This window comes from Gymnogyps californianus, chromosome 3 (genome assembly GCF_018139145.2).
Source record: "Gymnogyps californianus isolate 813 chromosome 3, ASM1813914v2, whole genome shotgun sequence".
In the NCBI taxonomy this organism is placed as follows: Eukaryota; Metazoa; Chordata; class Aves; order Accipitriformes; family Cathartidae; genus Gymnogyps; species Gymnogyps californianus.
Window position 1 is genome coordinate 67,163,925 of NC_059473.1, and position 14,235 is coordinate 67,178,159.

At 36.3% G+C, this 14,235-nt stretch overlaps 1 protein-coding gene across 1 annotated transcript in view; it reads right to left on the minus strand.

Moving 5' to 3' along the window:
* LAMA2 (laminin subunit alpha 2) overlaps nt 1-14,235 on the minus strand; it is a 382,277-nt gene that overhangs the window by 109,855 nt on the left and 258,187 nt on the right. Inside the window, exons 24-28 of the mRNA XM_050893952.1 lie at nt 12,854-12,997; nt 10,282-10,461; nt 9,320-9,508; nt 8,989-9,227; nt 4,167-4,284 (exon numbers count right to left, since the gene is read on the minus strand). Of these exons, the coding sequence (XP_050749909.1) occupies nt 4,167-4,284; nt 8,989-9,227; nt 9,320-9,508; nt 10,282-10,461; nt 12,854-12,997 (870 nt within the window). The remainder of the gene's footprint in view (nt 1-4,166; nt 4,285-8,988; nt 9,228-9,319; nt 9,509-10,281; nt 10,462-12,853; nt 12,998-14,235) is intronic.

The window sequence follows — 14,235 nt, forward strand, 5'->3', positions numbered from 1 at the left end:
AAGAATAAGGTTTGTTTCTGAAATAAATTTTTTGCATGGACTGTGGAGAGCAAGCATGATGATTCTGTTTCCTTCGCCCTTGGTGAGTTTTTCAGGTTTGACAAGCTAATATCTGCCTACATACTGCCTGATGGATAACAAGCAAAAGGTGAATGACAATAATCAAAAAAATGGCTGCATGGCTGCATTATTTATAGCTATATAATTTAAAGACCATAGAAGTACAGAATTCAAAATATTAAAGTTTTTCCATGTCTTGAGACTATCAGCCCCAAATCAAGTTTATCTATCACTAAGTCTCCTCTACCCCAGCTTGGCAATAAAATTCTGAGAGCAACCCAAAAATTACCAGCAAAGCTGGCACGTGCAAAATCAAGCACTTGATCTTTATTTCAGGCTTATTATGCAAATCTATGAAAGTGTCTACGTAGCTCCCAGAAAGCACACAGCTATGGTAGCATAAAAATACAAACAGGACCATTTTGATGGTTCAGACCATCAAAAGTGCATACAGACAAGTCACTTGTCCCAGGTACAAATCCCACCACCTAGTGGTGCTAGGAGCCTCTGCGGGCTGTCTGATGAGGTCATCGCCTCATCAATTGTTGACCACAATTTCGGCTTTTTGGAAAGAATGGGAATAGTACACTTTTCACACAGCAATAAAACGGATGCAAAATAAAAAAAAAAGAGAGTCTGGAGTAAGTAACTTTTCATGATCAAAAGCAGGGTTCTTCAGTCAAGCACTAGCTGACATGCTAGATTCTATTCATACGACACCACTCTGACAGATTTATAATCATTGCCAAAACCTCCAGCAGTCTAAGTTATGGAAAAAGCATAAACACAATTATTTTCTTTAGAATCACAAAGAAAGTAATCTAACTCACTTCTGCTTTTCCCCTTTTATTTTGACTTAGACTACATTAAGATCCCTGAAGCACAGAAACAGTTTATCTGCTTTTTCATGGTTTGTGAAGAATTCCAATTTAGATAAATAATCTCAAATGAAAGTAATTTTGTTTCTTACTACAATTTCCTAATATTTCCTCCCTCTCCATCCCCACAAGAGTCCTTGTCCAAACATGGTACAAAGCACAGCTTTACAAGTTCTGAGTGACTTTAGGATCGGGGTATAAATATATGGTACATGCTCAAACAAATCTAACCTCTAACTGTTTTTTCTGATATGCTATTGACACTCTTCTCACCTATTTTGATCTAAGCATTTCTGAGATGAAACGAGACACAGAAAAAAGATGAAGCAGACTACATTTTTCATTACTAGTTTGGAAGTTTTTCAGAAGTAGTCATTAGGGAAACTCTTACCACTGCTTTTTCAGCCTGCTACTGGATTTAAAAAAAAAAAAAAAAAAAAAAAAAAAAAAGATATAAATGTCACTTCTCGTAAAAACTGCTGTGCACATAGTCGTCACAATGCAATTACAGGATAAATCATGAAATAGATACATATACCCTGTTAGCATTTGCTTAAAAAATGCCTGGGTATCAGATGCTTTTTTCTCCTGCTAAAATTAAATAAACCTTCACAGAACACACCATAACCTTCACTGAGCACACTAAAAATAAACTAAGTTATGAGCATGTGAAGATCGCACAATTAAGCATGAAGTATGAAGGTTGCAACTGAGACATTAATTCCAGCCCCTGGTGGGTGTGAATTAAAATAACGTTCTAATTACATTATCATATATTTTCCTTCGAAAATGCCATTTGTTACAGTAATTTAAAAAAAATAATCTGTATTTCTGAGCAAATGCTGGAGCCCATTAATTTCTCATATGTGTATTTACACACATGCAGGTGTATGCTCTTACCAAAATAGTGTGCAAAGAAAATTACTTCATTCACTTCCTTGCACACATTTCCTATGTATTCCCTGTTCCTGTTGCTTCATTTGCTGCGTAACACAATCCTGTATAGTATCTGAAGGGAGCAGAGTTCTCACAGATAACATGGCATCTTTCTCTTCATTTACTCACTCCAAATTTTCTTGCACCACTAGCTTGGGGGAACCCTTTACAAGATCCCACTTAGTCAGGATGTCTGAGGGATTTGCAGAATACTCGAGGTGGTGTTCCCTGCTAACTCCACCTAGCAATTGCAACAAAGGCATTTGGAATTGGTAGTGCTGCTTAAAAACGAAAACATGGTGTTTTGCACACAGAAAGACCGCCAGTCTCATCAGCAAGAGCAGTGTCATTCAAAAATATTAACTTCTATTCCACAGTCAACATACCACATCTTAAACAATTTCTCTGGCACCTATCATAAGATCCATTTTACAAAAGCATACAAGTCAGCTGATTCTCTATAAAACTTGGGTACTTTTGAAACATGTAATCTTCAGCATGAAAATATTTCCATAAGTAAAAAAATAAATATAGTGCATGTATAAGGAGCACCAAACTCCCTTACTTGACCAACACTTTTCTCCCAGTGTTCAATGAGTTAGAAATTTACTAAACTTTAACGGTTCAGGACAAAAGTTTCCATTAGTATCTGATCTATTTTATTTTATTTTAAGACACAGTGATTCGACTGCTTCTAAGAATAAAGCAAACTACACTATTTGGACCACGTTCCAGAATTTCTGCTCCTCTTTATAAGCAGCTCCATCGCTTATATAAGGGATACTGAAATTTGATAAGGGGCAAGCTTTTGTGTATGGACTGAGCAAGATCTTCTTATGTGAGTCCTATACCAGCACTGGAAGAAGAATAATTGTGGGAGAGTAAAATAGAAAGATATCTGCCAGAAGTCAGTGGCCCTTTTCAATGTCTTTTCATAGATTCACTTGGATAAATTCTAAGCATTCAGAAAACTGACAGTTTGAACATGCACAGCAGACATTTCCTGAAGCTTTGAAAACATCTTCCATGAAGCTTCTTTCATGAAGCACAGACATGCTACAGAATGGTTCTCATCTACATTTTTAATGCATTTGCAGTGCTATTTTGGTAGTCAAGCATGTAAAATGAAAGCAAAACAGACAACTTCCGTCCTACTAGTGTTGGTCCACACAGGCATGCTTTTGGAACAGTTTCAAGAGGAAAGATCAATGTGAGGAATCTACACCTTCTCAACTATGAACTGTCTTTTTGACCAACTGTTCAGAATGCACTATTTCAAATTTTGCTTTTGAAATGACTTCTTTTTTAAAATTTTGTTGTTGAGTTATTCATTATAATACAAACATTTGAGAAATCAAAATTGAAATGCTGTTTAGCTTTTTTTCAAAACAAAATATTTCAATCAATCATACAGCTATTAAAACTTTATATGGGAATTTAAATGTCAAACAAGGCAAACTTAAAAATCTGGAAAGCCTTTACAGAACAGAATTTTAAAATTCTGCATGGCTCTGTTTAGAATGCTTGGTGCTACAATTTTAATAACATTCTTTTAACTTTTTTGTTTTTGAATTTGTTTTTATACTTTATTTGGTGTATTTCATTCAACTGACAGATATTTAACTTTTCAGGAATAAGTAGTATGTAACCTTTAATTAATCACTATTACAAATGTTAATTTGTAGTTTACTTACAACTATCAACAATCTATAGAATCAATTGGGTCTTTTTAATTTGACATAGAGGTTTCCTGTGTTTTTCTCCACAGATTCTGTGAATCGTGGTCATGACAAAATGACGCATATAGTTCAGTCTTTTGGAAGATACAATATCGTAACTGTATTGTGTATTATGGCCTCACCATGACACGATAACATAGCACAACCTGTTGTAATTACAATCTGTAATACTATTACAATAGTATTATACCCTTATCTGTCCAAAAAGGCTTGATCAGTCAGCATCAGTCACACAGTTCAGCCTCAGAGGTGCTGACCCAATAAAGCTCACTTTCCTGTATTCTAAGTATTCAAGTCATCACCATGGTTTCAGCGGCATATTTGCCTAAAGCAAAAAAAAGTGCTTAAATTCCCTGTGAGAGACATACCTGAGAGAAAAATAAGTAATTAATTTCTGTTATTATTTAATATAATATGTATATATTATAAATAAGTAATTAATTCACTGTTGCCAGTGAAATGAATTCACACTCTAATTACTTATCACACCTTATTAATGAATGGACCGAAGAAGGTACAAAGACTTTTACTGGAAGTCAGGTTAGTACTGTACCTCACAAGACAAACCAGAATAACCCAATGGGCAGTCACATTTCTCAATCGAGTAAGCCTGAGGAGTCACCCCAGACACAGTGCCGCCTTCCGCAACTTCCATGGAGATCTCAGAAATCCTGAAAAAAAGGAGCAAACGTCTCTAATGAGATTAGTCAAGCACTAAATCAAAACCAGTTAGTTCAAAGTCAGCTGGCATGGGAGAAAAGAGTCTTATTTGGCTGTTCGTAGGCTTCTTGATCTATAGGAGACAAACAGTACTATTTTTGCCTCTCCTAAGGAAACAACAAAGCTACCACCACCTCCAGTCTCACTTTCCATTTCTAGGCAATAGTATAACTAACTTTTCTCTCCTGCTTGATTCTACCTCTTTTTTTAATCTCTTTTCAGCCAAACTACTAACAAAAGCTCATATCTGATTCTTCATTTGGAGGGACTCATTAAGAAATTGAAGTCACATACTAAATGTGGTTCCAATTCATGACTCTCAGAGGTGCGGCAATAAAATTGTTCACTAAATGAACTTTTAATGAGGCAACTATTTAAAAAAATAAAATAAAATCTCTCCTCAGCAACTAAAGCAACCTAATAAGCTCTAGAGCAGACTTCAAAGACATTGGACATCTACCTTTTTAGCAGGAATTTTAAGATCTGTAGCCAGATATCCTTTTTTTTTTTTTTCCTTAGGATCATTTAGACACATAAACAATTTAAAGCAAACAAGAAATCCTACTACAGAAGCATCCGCTAGTATCAGAAAGGGATCTGTTTCATGGTAGAGCTTTTGACATTTTAACTTTCCAAACATTGGTTTGATTGTATTAATAATAATGTCCTTGCCTCCCAACCACTCCCTGTCTTTCCAGCATGCATGCTGACCTGCCAAATAGGGTTGAGTACATCATGGGCAAAGACAACAAATATCTAATGGAATATACTTAATCCTAATGTACCGCAATGCTGTTCTTTTAGCTTACTTCTTTACTTTGGGGGGTTGTTAGTTTGTTTAAATGAATGCTATGATCTGGAACCCCTTACTGTCTTTGAGAAACAAAAAGGGTAGAATAGTGTAAATTTTAAAGCTTCAAATACAATGCCAACCTAAGAGAAAATGTTGAAGAACGTGTGACTAACTAGCTGAATAAATGTCGATAATGCTGCTAGAGTCTATTCATTAAGTGTCTGTGCATAGGGTTAATGCAGAGGAGCTCACAGAACTGCTCATCTCCTCCTCATGCTCTTAGTCTGTTCATCTACTCCCAAACCTTGATTACTGAGTGACGCTCTTCTTCTGCACATTGGCATATAGGCACCAATGTCAGGATGACTGTAGGAAAAGCAAACGCCCACTGCTGAACTAGATGACAGTTTTGTGATTGAGCTTAGGTGACCAGACCCGTACCTCTTGATACCTTGCGTCAATGCAAAATCCCCGAATCATCTAGTAACTTAAACCCTGTGCTCTCTTTCTTACTACCTGAAGAAAGGGATTCAGTGGAGCAGGGAAATTGAACAAAAACACGCAAGCAAACAAAGCCAGGTCAAAACAGAAGACTGAAAATAAAGAGGGCAAAACCATTCAGATCTGATATGTCAATGTAAGCTTACATTGAAATCTCTGTACATTTAATGGAAAAACAAAATGAAATCTGCCTCCCCATCATCTTCAAGGCTGAGGCAATGGTCTGTGTGCTGCAGAAAACCTATTTACTGTCAGAAAGCTGTATTTACATAATAATATACTCTGGGACCACAAAGCTACCTGTTGTTTGTGTGAAAATGTTACTTAGGGAAGGTCAGGCTTGGCTGATTCTTGGAACATGTCTAATAGGCAGCAGTCCAACAACTGCTACCTGATCAGTGTCAGGGATATTGAAATAATTCACAGTCAAATTGAAAGCATACTTCCAATTCAAACTAATTTATTATCACAGCCCAGTTGTCTGAAAAGCAAAACAAAATCTAATAAAAGAAATGTTTCAATTTAAAGCGGTGAATGTGGAAATGAGGGCAACAAAATGAACAATATAGGAGAAAAATGTTTGCCTTTGGATTCTGAGCAGCAATCTCTAAATCACTAGTAATGCTGCAGCTTTGAAGCAGAAACAACATTAGCATTGCTGCTAAACTATATAGCTAATACACCACTAACGCTAGAACTAGGCTATTTTTATGTTTCCAACTGCTGCTGCTGCCTTGACTTTATTTTAAAATGCTTTTCCTGTAGTTTATCACTTATCTGCAGCTTTTAAACTCTGCAATTGAAATTAAAGCTCTATTAAAAACCTTTAAAAATTTAAAAAGACTTCATAGATAATATTTTCCTCCACCCATCCACAGTTTCTTTTGCTTTATACTTTTCTACTATGCAGAGTCAGGTAGAAAGAGAAGCTTTACTAGTTTAGAACAGGGCCCTTATTTAGAGACCACAACACACTCTATTTAAACAAATGCTTTATTATATTATAAGTCACTTAATTCAAACATATGTTTAAAGTTGAGCATAAATATTGTCCTTTAGAGGGTCTCAGCCTATTTTTAATAAAAGCCTTCAATTCTTATGCAAGCTAATATTCCACTAACCTTTAAAAACATTTTGGGGGATTTATTTTGTGGTCTTAAGCAAAACTTCCTCTGAAATCATTCCAGGTGCTAACTTGAAAAAAATAATAATGTATTCCTGCTGTTTATTTTCTACTTAAAATCTCAGATGCCATGTGATGAATGTTACCTATGTAACTAGACAGAGCATAAAAACCTATTGTAACATAACCACCTCCAAAATCAAATATGGTATTATATGCAAGGTTATGACTTCAGATGGAGAGTTACCAGAAAGACCAGATGAACTCTTTGCTAAGTCCTGCTGTCATATAAAATGTCACATTCTGAAATGCGATGCTGTAAAAATACATTTTGGTTCTTTAAGCGCCACCTTGCAAACCTGCCCTGAAACTGAAAAGTCCTCCTCTGTTCTATGCCTCATTACTAGGTAGCCTTGATAAAATGGTGGTGTATTACAATGCAGGTCTAGTTCAGTCACAATGGTCATATGCATCTCAGAACAAAATCATGAAAACGGAGGTTTGTTTTCGTAACTTTGCTTATGATGCTTGAGCTGAGAGATGGTATTCAATTTTTGCTTCCACAGCTGAACTAGGATCTGTAGTGCATAAGGGGAAGGGAGAAACAGACACAAAACATGGATATGCTTCTCAAATTTTCCATGTCGCATTGGAGTTACTTTCATAACTCTTCCCACAGGAATTCCCTGTGCTTGTAATACAATATCCTAAATGGACTATGCCAAAAATAAATGAAACCAATGTAAAACATTTATGGCATCTGTTGTTAATATTTAGCATCTAGCCAGTGCAAGCTGGATGAATACTTTTCTGTAAATGATATACTTTAAATAGAGACAACAGCAGCAACAATGACTATGTTTTCTGTCACACAATGCTGCAAAGTTGCATGGTATCTGCCCCTACTATTCACCCTCAAACTCCAAAGGTCATGTTCTTATAGACCTATTTGTAACGTAGAAATCTAGAAATAATTTTAGCCTATCACTTTTATGGCAGAATCATAAAAGGACCTCTGGAGTTTATCTCCAATTATTCCTGTATCCTTGCTAATAAATTTTGCTTGCAAAGGATATTGTGAATTCATTATTAAAAACTTTTAGGAATAGTCTATGTAATCTATTCCAGAACTTCTTTACCCCCAGGAATTTTTCTCTCATGTCTAATGTGAATCTTCCCTGCTGAAGTTTAAGCTCATTTCTTTTTTGACTTAACCACCATGGCAACAGAGAACTGATTCTTTTCTTTCTCTTTGTGACAACATTTTATGCATCTTGAGGCAATTTCTAGTTTCTAAATAAATCTGGTTCTTTACATCTTCTCTCACAGCTCATATTTTCTAACCTGTGATGATGTTCACTGTTATCCTCTGAACACTTTAATCATTTTTGCTTGAATTCCAGTATCCAAAACTTGATGCTTAGGCTTTACTAGTGTTGGGTGTAAGTAAAAGATTAATTTTTTGCACTTTGCAGGCCATATCTGTTTATACATGCGGCTAGAATATTAGCATTTCTCAACAAGAATATCATTACTGAATCATGTTCACCTGGTGATATGTTGTAAACAACAGACCCCTCTGAAGAATAGGTAACTAAGCAGTTGTTCCTTGTTTGTTCAATTACCTACTCCTTTCAAAGTGTAAAATCTTATAGTTGACCTTTAGATTGCAGCAGATTTTTGTATTTTTCCTCTCATCTTGCTGTCTGATGTCCACTTCAAATTTAGTAAGCATTATCTTTATTTCATCCTCTAATTGATTAATGAAAAAACTGAATAGAAAATGTTGAATATATCTGCCTCTAATATATTGGATTAAGTAGCATTTCATTAAAGGAGTACTCTTTCATCTTTGACTTTTTACCTCATTTCCCACTTGCAAGAGAAAATTCCTTCATATGCTAACATTTATATTTAATTATGGCATCATGTTTTCATAAAGTAGACACTTATTTAAAAAATACTTTGGGTTTGTTTCAGGATGTGTGTGCTTACGTGTGTTTTCTGTTCTAGGATCCTGAAAATAAAGATTTCATTTGCCTATTGTGATTAAAATTTTCTATTGAATAAAATTTGACTCTTCTGCATCTTCTGCTATGCTGAATGCTAACTCCTGTTCTTCTCAGCAACTGCTTATAGATTATGTCTTGAATAAAAATTCTGCTGGGAATAGCTGGGAGCTCTATCAGGTTATCTGTGACTACTGCACTATTTCAGACCACTGCATGAAACAGTTACCTGCTCTGCCTCATGATATTGCCATGAGTAGCCTTAATAAGAATGTAATGAACATCATACAACACATTCAGGAAGTCTTCCCGGGACACAGCTCTACTTGGTCTTGAGTCATCTCCATAAAATTTCCAGGTGAAATCTGCCTGGGACACCGTCCTGTTGATACCTGGGTCATCATGATAATATTCCCAGGGCACAGTGTTTCTGACTCTTTGGTCATCACCATAATATTCCCATTCATGCTGAAAGACAGTAATACAAAACCAGATTATTAACAGTATTAAAAAGCACCAGGTGCTTAAGTTCTGGGAAAAAAAGCAGACGGAAACATTACCTCTGTCATCTCTATCTCATGTCTTGTCAGCTGCCCAATCAGAGGGGCAGCCATATGCCGGACAATAATTCTTGTATGGGTGGGAGGCCCACCTCTTATGATGACTTGCGGGTAGTAAGTAGTAAAACCTGTCTCTTCTCGTGCTTCAAAGTAGATTGCATATTTCAGTTTCCCTCCATAAGCGGTCAGCTAACAAAGCAAAACACAAAGTACAAAAAGAAATCTCATTTTCAGTTAGCTAAAAATAAATTCCTGGGCATATGTAGGAGCTAGATACACTCTGCACCTGTGCGCAGTCTGATGAATGTGTGTGTGGTAGAAAATAGCAATACATGCTTGTGGAACTATCTGGGGACAAGGGCTGTGTTCAGAAATACCCATCAGCAATTTGTTATTGTACTACACTAAAAACAAGATGTTATCTATTTCTTTATATGTGCCTTGGTGCTCCCCAAAGTTTGTGTTTAGAGAAAGAAACATCTAAACTTTCCCAATCCAAACCAAGAAACATCAAAAGTGCAAAATAAATCGTCACAGAGGCGCATAACAATATCCAAAAGGAGGGTTATTTCAACCATTTTCTCCTGTGTAATTTACAAAGATCAGGCATTTTCTGTTTAAAATGGAGAAACAAAAAGTTACAAGAGAGTTATATTAAATTACTGCAGCTTAATTTTTCACATAACATTTTTATGAGAGAATCTATCCTGTGGAAAAATATTACATGTTACTGTCTGTAAATATCTTTTAAAATAGTGTTTATGTTACAGACTTATAGATTTCCATGATAACGGAGCAAATAATTTTTAATAATGGAATGGCATTTATTTTCTTTTGAAGTACCTTCCACTGTGTGATGATATGCTTATTGGAAGGGAAAAAAGGCATTGCAAAATACAAATAGAAGATAAAAAGAAAAAAACATAAATCCATGTCAGTATTCAGTGGAATTTTATGTTTACCTTTCGTCCCTCAAACTGCTCTGGAAGTCTCCAGTAAACAGGTTCTGACCGAAGATCCTGCATCACCTGTTCTATATTTGCTACTATTTCAGGAGGCTGGAATGCAATCCCTGAAAGAGTGCTGCGCCGAAGCTTTTCATCCACCAGTGGCAGAATCATTTGCTCTGGCTTCAAGGTCACCTATGCATATTCAAAAAGAATCGAGAAGAAAATCAAGTCTATTTTTCCCCATGAAGTGTTAAGTCTTTAAATTCTAACTCTTTAAAAAAATATTTCTAGGTAATTTCATTTCACATCATGAGCAATTTATCACAAAACAGTCTTACTACTCCTTCAGGTATAAACAGTGATAATAATGACTTCCCCCTCAAGCCTTTTGCACCTTGTCCTCATGTTCACAAAGAACGTACTAGCACTGGTTAAAATAGTTTCATCAGCAAGTGATCCCATGAATTTTATTGAAGCGATTTTCACAGTGCTATTTCAGTCTTGGGCCTCTTCTGTTTGGACTGTGGGAAATGTACCTTACAAAGAAGCACACTTCTCACCAACACTTACTATACATCACTGGGGCTGTGGAACACAGTGCCTGATCCCTTGGTACTTTTACACAATATTCAAGCTAAGTGTTCTCCAGGCAATATGCAGAGAGTGAGGGCTCAGGATTTCTGTAACTCTAAATTGAGATTTAATGAAAAATGTAAGGATACCACTTAGATAGTTGTAATTTTCTTAGACTTGTTGAAAGATTCTCAATAGCATTATATAGAAATCATTATTTTGATCAAAAACTGTAATAAGAGTCTTAGTAATTCTGTGCAGATGAAAGTATTACAGGAAGTGTGTGAACAAATGCAAAGGGCTGATATCAAAATTGCTTCCTCCCGAAGAGTGAGGAAAACAAAGAAAACAAATGCAGAGTTGTATCTCTAACAGTCATCCCATCAACAGGCTGTTCACGAGATAGGGATCAGGTAATGAGGAATCAACCAAGCCCTGTACTGTATTTTAAGAATCTTGGTATTTCCATTTACAGCAGCATCTATGGACTGATCAGACTTGGAAGCATTCCTAACATTGCCAGCCCTAAGTGAGACTTCCTGAGTTCCTATCATAACCGTATTTTACTGTTTACTACTTTAGATGTCAAGAAAGTGGTCAACACATTTGAATTTCACATCAGTCTTGCCTTATTGTCATATAAGACAGGATTTGCTTGTTTAAACATGTCCAATGACATTTGAAGCACCTGAGAGTATCTGAAATAGCCACTAGCAGCTGGCAGAACCCAGTCTCACTCCGTTTACAACTCTGAATCAATTCTGAAATTGATCAGAGTACCAAAAACTAGATGAGACGTGGACATACACTTGTTCAGATATGAGCTTAAATACGAAAGGAAACTAATCAAGAGACACAAAATAATCAGGAGGTTTAAACTATGTTTCTGCTTTGTGCTGCCACAAAGGTCAAAGCACAATTTTCCACAACCGTTGCTGTCATGGAACTTGATTAAATTTTATAACTTGTCAGCCTTTTACAGCCTTTCATCTCCAGCCTACCAGCACATGATGGGCAAAACTGAAATAATGAGAAAAACTGGGTCAGGTCATGATAAATCACTTCATCCACTGGGAAGGGAAAGAGGTGCTATTGGATTGAACAATGAATGGGAGAACGGGTGCTATTCATATTACTTTAACCAAGAGATATGCACTCTTTAGTAAGAGATCACATCTTGATTTCAGCCTAAAGTATCCTTATCCAATTGATGCTTGTGCATGACAAGTCAGGGGCTTTGGCTGATTTGCATTCGGCAGACATTCCTGTGGTTGACATGCTTTCTAGCAGAGATATGACTGACCATACATGGGACTGAACTAGTCATTTTCCACTAGAAATAGCTCCTCCAGAATGTAACTTAGGAGCTGGCCCACCAGATGGACAGCAGTGGTCTCAATGTGTGTTTTGCACTCGTTGTACAGATAATCGGAGACATCCAGTCTGCCTTATTTGTCAGTCCAGCATAGGTCTCAAGGCCCTCTTCCACAAAAAGGTGGAGAGCTGTTTGCTCTGATGGATTATACCCTCCCATTCTTGGATTTATATAGAGCTTCAATAAGCTCTTTTTTAAAAATTAAAAAAAACCCAACAACAATGAAGATAAACAGATTAATTGAACCATGGGAAATCTATGCTGGACAACAAGCATCTGTGACCCTTGAATACACCTGGGTAAACTGTGTATCACATACCAGAGATTATGTTACAATGCACTGGACTGCATAATTTCCCCACACGACTAGCTTGCCCTTTCCTGGGTTTTAATAGCTTTACTTTGGCTTGACGTCAGCTATCCTATCACTGGTTTTCTTATCGGCTTATTTACTTTTAATGCCTTGACCCTGATTGTCTAATGGAACATACCGCTCTCTCCACTTCTCAAAGTATAAAGAGGAAAATGATTGCTTAAATGTTTGGCCATTTTCTAGCTACCTCTCAGTGCCTGACTAAAAGATGCCAGCAGGAAACAACATTATCGCATTACATGGCTCAGCAGTTTCCTACTCACCCACATGCGAATCAGCCCCCTTGCCTCACTGCACCGTGTAGTCAGGCCAAAGCAATAGCAACTGCTGCAGCCAAGTGGGTTTCTGGCAGAGAGACCAAATGTACCAGACTTGCACCTGTCACAGTGGACACCTTCCACATTAACCTGGAAGAGAGAGAACATATTAAAAAAAAAAAAAAAAAAAAAAAAAAAAAGGCAAGCTTTATTTTGAGGTAGTAATAAGAAAAAGAAAATCATACAGTAATGATAATAACAGGGTGCAGAAAGAAATAATAATAAGCATAAGGAAATATTCAAGGAACTTTCTACTTCTTATCACCTGTGTATGCAAACATATACAATTAATGTAATTGAGGCATTTGCATTTGTATCCACCAAGTAGCTCTGAGCAAGGGATGCTGGCTTCAGACTGACAGTTGTAAGCACAGAAAAATCAAATGGCACTTTGGGCACGACATGCTCAATAACTGATTGATAAGATAAGAAAAAATATGTCCTCCTCAAATTGCCAGGGTTAATCAAGCCGTTTGTTTAATAGGAATTAGCTTTGACAAGTTAGAATGTTTAAGGTACAGTACTAAATGTTCTCGCTGGGAAACATATTTTAATGGAAATATTGTAGAGAAAAGCTTTCCCCTCTTTGTGATTGTTTTCCACATCACTGAACAGTATTAACCAGGCTGAAATGTTTCACTATTGTAATGTCAATGCTTTTATTTTCATTTTTCAATTAGTCCAAATAAAAAGCTATACCAGATAGGGCCAGATACACAATAATTTATGCATAGCCTTTTAAAACCTTTCTCATACTGAGACCAAGGTATTTAAAAAAAATCACCAATATGAAAGCACTGGTTGGCTTTTCCTCGCCCCCCCCTTTTTTTCTCTTGAGAGTAATGTGAAGAAGCCAATCTAAAAAACAAATTCAACTTTCCAAAGCTTATACAGGAAACCAACATTATCCCTGAGGATTTACCGTTTTTAACCCTCGTTTCCATGTGTAACTCTATCAGCAAATGTGCCTACACTGTATTTAGCTTAGATTTTGCTGCTTTTTGTCAGGGCTGACAAAGGGGCTCCTGAGCCTTTGAAAGCGCATTTCTGCTGCTATAACAGCAGGTTTAAATGGGAACGATTACCATTTTATAAAAAACTAGCTTCTTCAACATGTACCTCTTTCAAAAAAGTTACACAAAAGGTTAACCAACTCTAGATTTAAATTCAACCTTAGATTTAAATTCTGGGGAAAAAAAAAATCTGCTGACTTAATTGAGTATTATTTGTCCATTTTCTGTCATAAACTGTGAATTTTACTTGCTTTGCATTTTGTTTCATGTCAATTGCAGTTTCTTATCATTAATCATCAGCTAAATATATACTGT